Raw genomic sequence first — 9859 nt, 5'->3', positions numbered from 1 at the left:
TGCAAAGTCTTAGAAGTTATATCTTCATGCAAAACCATCCACCATCACAGCTCCATACCCTTCAGATCCTGAGCAGCCAGGGGAAACCTGAACGATGAGACAAACTCACAAAGTGCTTCCAGCAACCCGACTCATTAAAATATCATAACCTCATGACAAAGATTTTCCTCTAAGAGCTAACTGGGTGCCAGTCACACATAAGTTCCTCTATTCTGGGCCTCACATGACATTTCCCAATACAGAAGAGAAAATTCAATAATATACACGGTAAACTCTCTTTAATGTGTACCATTCCACTTAATTAGTTCATTCTGACATGGAGCTCAAATGTATTTCAAACTTTTACAGGATTTCTTTCTTCACATTTTTACTCTCTGCAAAAGACTTTCAACACTTTTGCTCTCCTATCAATATCCTCCTCAGTGATACAAAACAATAACAGCAAGATACTGTAAGTGCCTGTGTAAACTGTGTGAGGCAGATGAATTGATGAATCAATAAATGTGTGTCGTGACAGAATCTTACAGATTAACCAGCTGGCAGTGAAGAGATTTGTATCAGTCTGTAGAAAAATATATCGCCGCACGTCTCAAGAGTTTAGTGACAACTGCCACCTTGTTTTATAGCAAATATCAAGTATGTGAGAATGACACACACTCCATGACCTCAGTCCTTAAGATGTCCACAACTAGACAAGTGCAGATGTTGTTAACGTGTAGTTGCTGAGTGTCACACAGGCAGAGAGCAACCCAGTCCTTAACCTTCCAAATCGAAAACAATATCAGAAGGCATCAGTGTAGTCCATTAACTTCCATGAAGCTGCCTCATCGTGTATAGGACCTCTGCCAGTTGTAAATGGCATGGATATTATGGGAACACGCTGGCACTCGTTTACATGTACTGACACTGCGGTGGCGGAACACCCTCCCTCCCGCTGCTCCCCCCAGCCCTCTCCTCCGAGAAGCAAGCTGCTTTGCTCTCTCTTCTCCAGCGAAGAAGTCTGTGGTCGCCCTGAAGAATTCCAGCAGAGCTCTGTGGCTCCAGTTGGTCCAACGGCTCTCCGTCCCACTGTTCGGTGCGGCCGCGTGACTGGCTGCACCAAATGCAGCGGCGGCGCTCCCCTCGGGCTGGGTGGAGAAACCACAGTGACTTCCACGGTCAGTTAGGAGGAGGAAGAAATGTGGGTTTGTCTCAAAGAGTTCAAAGGGTACGGAGGATTGGGCGTCACCGCGGACCGGGTCATCCTGAGCGCACACGCTCAGAACAGGAATAGCCACTTCGTCCACGTCTCTCAAGGGTTCATTGCGTTCCCAGTAACCATCCCAGGTACCTGAAGTATTGCAGAGGCTGCTGGTCCCTGTTGGTGCCGTTGGTGCAGAGCCCGCCTCTCCAGTCTGACAGAACAATGCCTCCTCCAGGCCACGTAAGGAACAGCTAGAAAACAGGGTGTCTGTCTGTATGCTCTCACCCAGCACCGTCTTGTACCTGTGCAGATCATCCAATCACACACACACACACACACAAGCACAAAGAAGAACACAAGCATACACATAAATAGGAAGAACAAGAAAAAAACCAGTAAATCCATTTTGAAGAGCTGCACTGGTTTGTATTCCCCCCCCCCCCCTGATTAGAGAAACGTTACCTGAATCACGATGTCTCTCAGAATCAATAACTTGACCCTGAGCAGGCCATCTGTTGCCACGGAAACTTGATTGTCTCCTTAATTATCTGTGCTCTTCCAGTAAATGGGAAGTGAGTACTTGCATCTGTTGTTCTGACAACTGTATCCCTTTTGGCCAATTGAAAATTCATAATTTTCCTTGTCTGCTTATTTTGTCTGAGATTTTTCTCATTGTTTATATCATGCAGTGGCCTCATGAAGCTGGGTTGTTTTGTCATCATCTTCTTGACACTTTGATATATTGCAGTTAACCTGCAATAAACTGCAGAGAAGGTGTTGATCTCATTCTGTCTCACATAAACTAAGGTAGTTCTACTTCTAGGATTTTTACATACTGCTTACCTGCACCCATAACTCTACTGTAGAAATATAACTTACAATGCTATTTCTGTAGTTCTGGTTGTTATTGGTAAGTACTCAGTTAATTGCTGACAACTGGAAATGTGGCAACCTACCCTGCTTGCCATAGTTGTGCACATATCTTTCTTGTGTAAGGAGGGATTGTTTCAGGTGCGCTCATGTTCAGTTTAGTCTGAAGAAACATCTGACTTGGTTAGAGCCTGTCTGATATGTTGCTGTGTTCTGTTTGACAGGTGTTGTGGTGTTGATGTGCTTCCAGATTTTAGCAACTACTTTGGTGACTACAATAACCAATATAAATAAAGGCCTGCGCTGTAACAATATGCCGCGCGTAATGAACCAGAATCTTACTTTGACAAAGTTTCTGTTTCCCTCACCTTTTACATTCTGTTCCCATCATCACTAGTTTGCACACACATCCCTCAACACCATGCCAGCACGTGTCCCTCCATACCTGCTGAGACAGATCTTCTGGTAGAGCGCCAACACCCACTGCAGAGGCCAGCACAGCCCGCTTTCAAACCAGCTCTGGCAGCGGAACACAGGTGACAGGCAGACGGCCGCCGTCATGTAGCTGGATGATCCACACTCCCCAAGGTAAGAAAGGAGAAGGCCCGAGCCTGTGCTCTCGCTGACTGCATACAGTCTTCCTGCAGGCTGTCTATGGCGAATATAGCGCACAGCTTCGCGCAGATCTGCGGGGTCCCCAAACTGCTGCAGCTTGAGTGTGGTGAGCGGGGTGCTGTTGTGGCTGCGGCGGTTGAAAACTGCCGGAAGGTAGCCATGGGACAGGGCCGTTTCACACAACTGTAGTGAGAGGAAACATCAGTAAAAGGCTGTCCACGTGTCATCAAAGAGTGCACGTTTTACGCATTGGAAACATTATGGAGGATTTGTGGGGAATTCTATATTTAGGGTGATTGCTCCTTTTAATTAAAAAGAGGATTTTCAGCCATAAACCAAGAAGGGAAAAGTATGAATCCATGTTTGTAACATTACAGAGAAAAGACAAGGAATGGTTGATAGACGATGCATTTTACATACACTATGCCTACATAAAGACATCTTTATGAATAGTGTGGCCTGGTCTCTTGGTTGTAATGCCACAGAATCAAATTTCGTTGTGGTTGTAATACCTGAAATGTCATGGCACTACTTTTTATTGTAAGGAAAACGAAATGAACAGTTGCTGAGGGGAGTGAGAACACAGTGAAAATTGCATAAGTAATTATTGCTCTGTGCTGCTTAACTACTAAACACTGTAATACTGCAGAATAGGTTAAACCATCATTCCCCTGTTGAAAAAGTCAACCTTTTGTTATACCACGGAATCATGTTTTTTTCTTTCAGTTTTACCAATTTCTACCTTCAAACTGTTGAACAACCAACTCTTGCTAGACAGATAATACACATACTATTGTGCTTCTTTGTTGGCAAAGATGAACATAAGCAAACAATAGTTATGTATCCCGAGATACTGCCTTCACAATGTGGTCCAATGAAGAAAACAAATCAGTGGCAAAACATGGCCAAGAACTGCGCTCAAAACAGTATAATTAAGGCCCAATTAAGCATAATGTAAAACTAAATAACAAATTACAAGAATAAGCCAGTTTTATACAAATCAGGTACAATTTAATATGAGTCTTTCAAATCTGTAAAATGCTCTTCTGCTGACCCAAAAGCATTTTTATCTTTGAAACAATCCTCAGGCACAAATGGTTACCATCATTTTTATTTTGCTTTAAAGTCTCTTCAAATAAAAATGGTTCTGCTGCTGTTTTAATTCTCTCCGCATGTTTACAGCAAACTGTTGTTTACTACAAACATTACAAGCCTATAACAAAGTTCTACTGATAGTCTTGGCTGTAGATAAGCTTATTGTTAGCATCCCTTAATTGGCTTAATCCTTAATATTGTTAATGATAGTAGTAGGTTTTTGAAACAGCTTATATGTATATATGTTATATACATTCCTCTGAAACATCATTATAAGTCTAAACTAGAGCTTATAACTACATAAAGTGTGACTGACAATGAGAGATTGTTCCAGTCAAGCCACTGAATATTACCTTTTAGAATACATTATTCAACCCATAACAGTGTCTGGAAACGCAAACCGAGTCTTCCCCTCAACATAAAGGGATTATTGTTCAATTCTCTCTTTTCTCATACGAAGGTTTGTGGTCATAAAAAAATGGTGGCCTGTGCAAACAAATTGTCGGATGTGAAATTAGTTATATTCTGCTTAAAATCTGCAGAAATCCCAGTGCGACGCAGGAAGAGCTGCAGAATGGCTGCATTAAATACTGCAGTAGTATTTGTGCCGCTTTCTGTTTTTTTCATTATGAAAAGAGGATTCACTCGGCCAGATGCATCGCTCGGCAAGTGCCAGGGGAGCTCTGAGCAGAGCCAATACACCGGAAACACCATTCACTCGCTTATTCATTAGTCTCTTGGCTCACTCATTACATATACTCTTCTGAATCATCAGACGAGAAGAAGATCAAGTTCTGATGAATATGAATCACTTGAGTTCAGTTTAATTCCCAAAGATATTGAGCTGAACGATTAGATATTTCACAATTTAAACTGCATATGAGGGCCAGGGCTGAGGGATGAATGTTGCTGAGATTAAATGAGGTGAACTGAGTGTGAAATGATTTTGTCCTGTTCACGCCTGCCTGGTATTAATACAGCGACACTGTGGTGATGCACTGTGTGAATCACCACTATAACAGTGAGTGATGAGTAACAACTGCTCACAATACATACTAGACACACCTTTAGGAAATAAAATTAATGGAAGAAACCATTAAGTGCAGAACAGATACAGCCACTCCTGTATCTGTTATAACATGTATTACCAAAAGTAAGCAAAGCAATAACATAATAATATAATATGTTTTGGAGTTTAGAGGGAACACGTGTCCTAAGTGCTTCTTCAACATGACTTTTAATCCAATTTAAGTAGCGTGACCTATTTCCAAGATCGTATTTATGCCAATTTAATTTCTGGCAATAATTCTCAAAAATAATATTATGCCTGTGTGAATTTGTCCTTTTTAGAAATCTCAGCGTCATTGCAAGAGAAGTAAAAAACAACGAGCTGCTGCTCAAGCAGTTTTCTGCCAGTGATGATGAACTGTCAGCTCTGTGACAAATTCCTTCAGCCAGCCCTCATCCACACTGTGCTTCTTATACACAAACACACACGCACGCACACACACACACACACACACACACACACACACACACACACACACACTAAAGCAGTATTCCCCTACCCCGTTCAACTGAAGCAAAGACAGAAATACAAAAAATGTCCATTCAAAGTATATTGAATAAGTTGATACTTCCGTGAGACCACATCTAGTGTTAGTTAAGACAACTTTAGCAGCTTCATCTAGACATGTTGCCACAAATCAAGTTAATTTACGGATGTTAATTCGATAAGAAGCCTTTTAGAGGCAACAAACCATCTCGCTACAATGCGCTGTCCTCTGTTCAGGTCAATAGTTTCCCTAAATACTCAACTGGCTTGTGTCCAGGGAATAGATTTGCTCCTCTGAGTTGGATATGTGCAGGAGAGTAGGCAACATATATAAAGGGATGGTAATAGCATCCTATTGTACAGGCTCATAGGGCTGCACGGTGGTGTAGTGGCTAGCACTGTCGCCTCACAGCAAGAGGGCCGTGGGTTTGATTCCCGGTCGGAGCGGTCCTTCTGTGTGGAGTTTGCATGTTCTCCCCGTGGCAGCGTGGGTTCTCTCTGGGCTCTCCGGCTTCCTCCCACAGTCCAAAGACATGCTGCAGGTTAATTGATCTCTAAATTGCCCGTAGGTGTGAATGTGAGAGTGAATGGTTGTATGTCCCTACATGTGCCCTCGATGGACTGGCGGCCTGTCCAGGGTGTCCCCTGCCTTCGCCCTATGTCAGCTGGGATAGGCTCCAGCGCCCCCGCGACCCTAATGAGGATAAGCGGTATTGAAAATGGATAGATGGATGGATGTACAGGCTCACCCAGCCTTAAATGTAGATAAAACAAATGATACAAATCGAGATTAAGTGACTGTACTTGTTGTATAATCAATACCATGACTGACATTGTTATAGGTAATTTGTTGGTAGTTTCCAGACCAACTAATTATATGAACCCTAGCAAAACAAAGCAGTCTGTTGCATTAGAGCAGAGACAAAAAACTCCGTCGTCAATATTCTTATAAGATGAGCATCTATTAACTTATTGGCTGGTAAGAAATGTGATGCCATGTCATTTTAGCAAGGAAAAAACAGCTGCCTCCATATGCGTCATAGACAGAAGTGCTGCCATATCTTGATGGCCTCATTGAATATTCCAGAGAGCAAGGCACTGATATTGGATACACTTTTGGGGATACATTTTCATTTAGCTGAAAGTGGAGTGAGAATGTACTCGGTATCCCTGTGTACTCTCCACACATATTTTTGAATGGTGCAGCAGAACAATTATGGGCATACATCCCAGCACTGTTCACTAAATATTAACATGAACACCTTCAAACTGAAGCTAAAAACCAACTCTCTACACATACTGTACTGTCATGGTCCTATTTCAAAACCAAGAGCCGACCCAGGAGCCAAGCTGCCGTCTTACAGACGGGCCCTGCTGTGTTGACAACAAACAATACAATTCACAAACACATGAGGGGACAGGAAATGCCCCATTTGCTTCTTTGCCTACTAACTCAGTTCATCTATAATCTATATAGTATATCTGGGTATTGGGCTGCTTTGTACTGCTGGTAATGTTTCTGTATTGCTGCGACTATTACCCCTCTCACTGATCTAATCTAGTGCACGAGTGCCAAGCTGTTATCCAGTCGTGCGAAGCATTTGGAAAACTCCAGGCTGCTCTCTCAGCAATCAGAAAAGACAATTATCCAAGTGATGAAAGGTAAATTACACATAACGACCGGATTATATATTACCTCAATATCTATGAAAAATACTTAATGTGAAAAACAGTGCAAAAATACTCAATAAAACACCTATTATATATATATATTATGATATTATATATAACACAATTATGATACACAAGTCTATGTGCTCTGTCAGGAAAGTGTGACATGTGTAAATCATATGAGGCAAAATGGCTGCATCAGCTGGATGTCGGCCTCCAGGAAAATGTTATGGCCTTTAAACACAGAGCAATGAATGTTGGGCTCACTATACGTACCTTTACACACCTCAAGTATATTAAACAGACTTCTTTGCGTGACCTTTTTGAAGTTGAGGATGAACTTAAAGTGAGTTTATTAATTAAGGAAGCAAATACATTTATAAATGTCCCCCTAAATGTCAAGCTTGTAATGTCTGCTTTAAGAAACACAATGCACAGTGAGCTATCTAACTATCTGGCTGAAAGAATGTAAGTATATTTTGTGTGTTTTGTGATGAACACATTTCAAACTTTGAAGCCATTGAAAAGACTGTATATGACTATTGGCAGGTACTTTATTCATGTTTGATTATGCCATTATGCAAATATTTGACCATATTTGCCATGTTAAAGAGAAGAGGACAGGAACCGCAAGCCCAAAATAATCTACATTTCTTCTCTGAGTCACAAATATAGACCCATGTGTGTCTACACATACACACACACACAAATGGGTAATTCAGGGGTGATCTTAATCGGTGTATATCTCTTGTGGTGCCTCAGCTTTCCCAAGCATAACTGCTGAAAGCATCACAAACGGATGGCCCAGAAATAAGCAAGAGGCACAGATCTGTCTGAATGTAACAATTACTTTTCATCTCTCCATCCATTTAGCTTTTGTTGCTGTTGTAAAGCCACACATTTATAATGTTTTAACACTGTTTTCCTCCTGTTGTCGTGGCTCCATTGTTTAATAGATCTAAATACAAAGTTGATCGCCCTAGATTACTATCAAACCATTTGGTTTTATTGGTGTTGATTTGTTGCAGAGTTGTTATTTCTGACACACATCAGCAGGTAGTCATGTGGAGCATACAGTGCTACACTTCCCCAGGCCCCTCACATCAAACAATGCTTCGTAATCCCTTGCTCAATTACCTCAGTCAGTGTATTGAACAAGCAGTTAAAAGACTGGTGCTGCCGCCGCATATGCTCATTTTGACCCCTCCGCTCTTTTATTCCAAGTGATTGCTGATTTTTGCCCAATTGGGCATTGTTGATTTGCACTTAAAAGACTGAGTGTGTGAATTCTCTTTTGACATAATTGGTCCTCTACTTTTCTGGATTGTAGCCTCTGAATTTTAAAATGATTGCCTCTGTTATTGTTTAGTATTGTTGTATTGTAGCTGGAGAACAGAACACACAGCTCTCACAAGGCTTCTGAACTGCATGGGAGACAGATGAGTGGCTCACTGTGGCAACACAACATGTTTTTACATTTCTATAACTTTGTATTACGTCGTATGACGGTCTCGGCGGTTTCTGCATTCATATTATTTAGTCTATCTATGGTTTTTCAACTCCTATCATTCAGATTAATATAGGGTTATTGTATACCGTGAAGTCTGAGAAAAGCCAAGAACGCACCTTTAACACATTTCTAGTGAACTTCCCAAACGAGTTTGGAATGATGAGCAGAACGGGACTGGCGGAGTGACTGGAAGTCCTGCGTCGTTTCTGGTAGGACGGCACTGCCCAGTCCAGTGCCACCAGTCCGCCATCGCTGAGCTGCAGGTTGTCCCGCACAAACTGGACCGGGCTGTCGTACGGCCAGCACGCCTCGTACGCACTCTGGAGGAAAGCGCTGGCCCGCCACGTCCAGCCGACACACGGCGAGTAATTGCTGAAAGTCCTGCAGTGTTTCAGGAGATAGTTGGCCAGTGCGGACGGTTTGCATATTAGTGCCACGGCACGCGCTTTCTCACCGAGGGCCGCCTGGGAAACGTCGCTCCCCGCTTGCTCCGAGACGCACCTCGCGCTCGTGTCCTTGGTTGCCTGTTGCGAAATCCCCAGCCCCTGGAGCAAGGCATCGGACTGGTTCTCGGTGCCAACATATTTGGAGCCTGGCCAGATTAAGACCACCAGGATCACAATGCAGAGAGCCATCAGCCATTCCAGCATTGGCGAGGTTGTTGCGCGAAATGACACGCTCCGCACCGTATTCCGGATCTTTTAAATGGTTTAACTACTAATGTAGGTGATAGAAAACAGTCAACGTGAACATACTAGCTCTGACAGTGCGCCGATATGTTGATGCTCAGCTCCTGCTCCCCTTCGGTGGGCTTCACTCGGTGCCAAGGCGCGCACCAGTCAGGAGTCTTTGCGGACACGTCTTCTTGTCTCCTTTTCGGTAAAGCACTTTTGAATCAACGAGGAGGTTCCGTCCGTGTTTCATGCATCCAACTTCAACTGGTTGGCTGGCCGACCATGTGCAGGACTGCGCTCAACCAGCAGCTGCATGGGAGCGCAAGAAAACGTCTGTGAGTAACGCGCAGCTCATGCTGGAAACGCCTCCCATCACGTCCAGCCCCCCTCAGAGGGAGCAGGTACTCCGTGCGCGCGATCATCTCTGATGTCATTAGCCATCTGCTTAAATTACCTCCAGTGCTCCCAGTACAAGGAGATACATCTTGAGTGTGTTTCTACTCGGACTATCTCTCTGAATGCCTGCTAGGAGTCCCCCATGCAGCGGTCTCTCTTTCACTTGCTCCTCTTTTTGGACGTGTAGGTCATTGTCAGATCTGAGTGAATTCCTTCTGAATATCATCATCATTGTGCTGCAGACATCCAGTTTGATTCAAGCTTACTATTATGTTATGAGCTTACCTCCT

General features: G+C 43.2%; 1 protein-coding gene across 1 annotated transcript; it reads right to left on the bottom strand.

Moving 5' to 3' along the window:
* Window positions 1-261: 261 nt before the first annotated feature.
* On the bottom strand, window positions 262-9510 carry abhd15a (abhydrolase domain containing 15a). Its single transcript, XM_034548457.1, has 3 exons — window positions 8616-9510; window positions 2499-2851; window positions 262-1485 (listed from the first exon to the last, which is right to left on the bottom strand). Exons 1-3 carry the CDS (start codon window positions 9147-9149, stop codon window positions 825-827), a joined length of 1548 nt encoding a protein of 515 aa, XP_034404348.1. The 5' UTR covers window positions 9150-9510; the 3' UTR covers window positions 262-824.
* Between the last annotated feature and the right edge of the window lie 349 nt (window positions 9511-9859).

Source organism: Cyclopterus lumpus, chromosome 13 (genome assembly GCF_009769545.1).
Source record: "Cyclopterus lumpus isolate fCycLum1 chromosome 13, fCycLum1.pri, whole genome shotgun sequence".
In the NCBI taxonomy this organism is placed as follows: domain Eukaryota; kingdom Metazoa; phylum Chordata; class Actinopteri; order Perciformes; family Cyclopteridae; genus Cyclopterus; species Cyclopterus lumpus.
The sequence above is the reverse complement of the archived record's forward strand: the minus strand, read 5'-3'. Positions and strand labels throughout refer to the sequence as shown.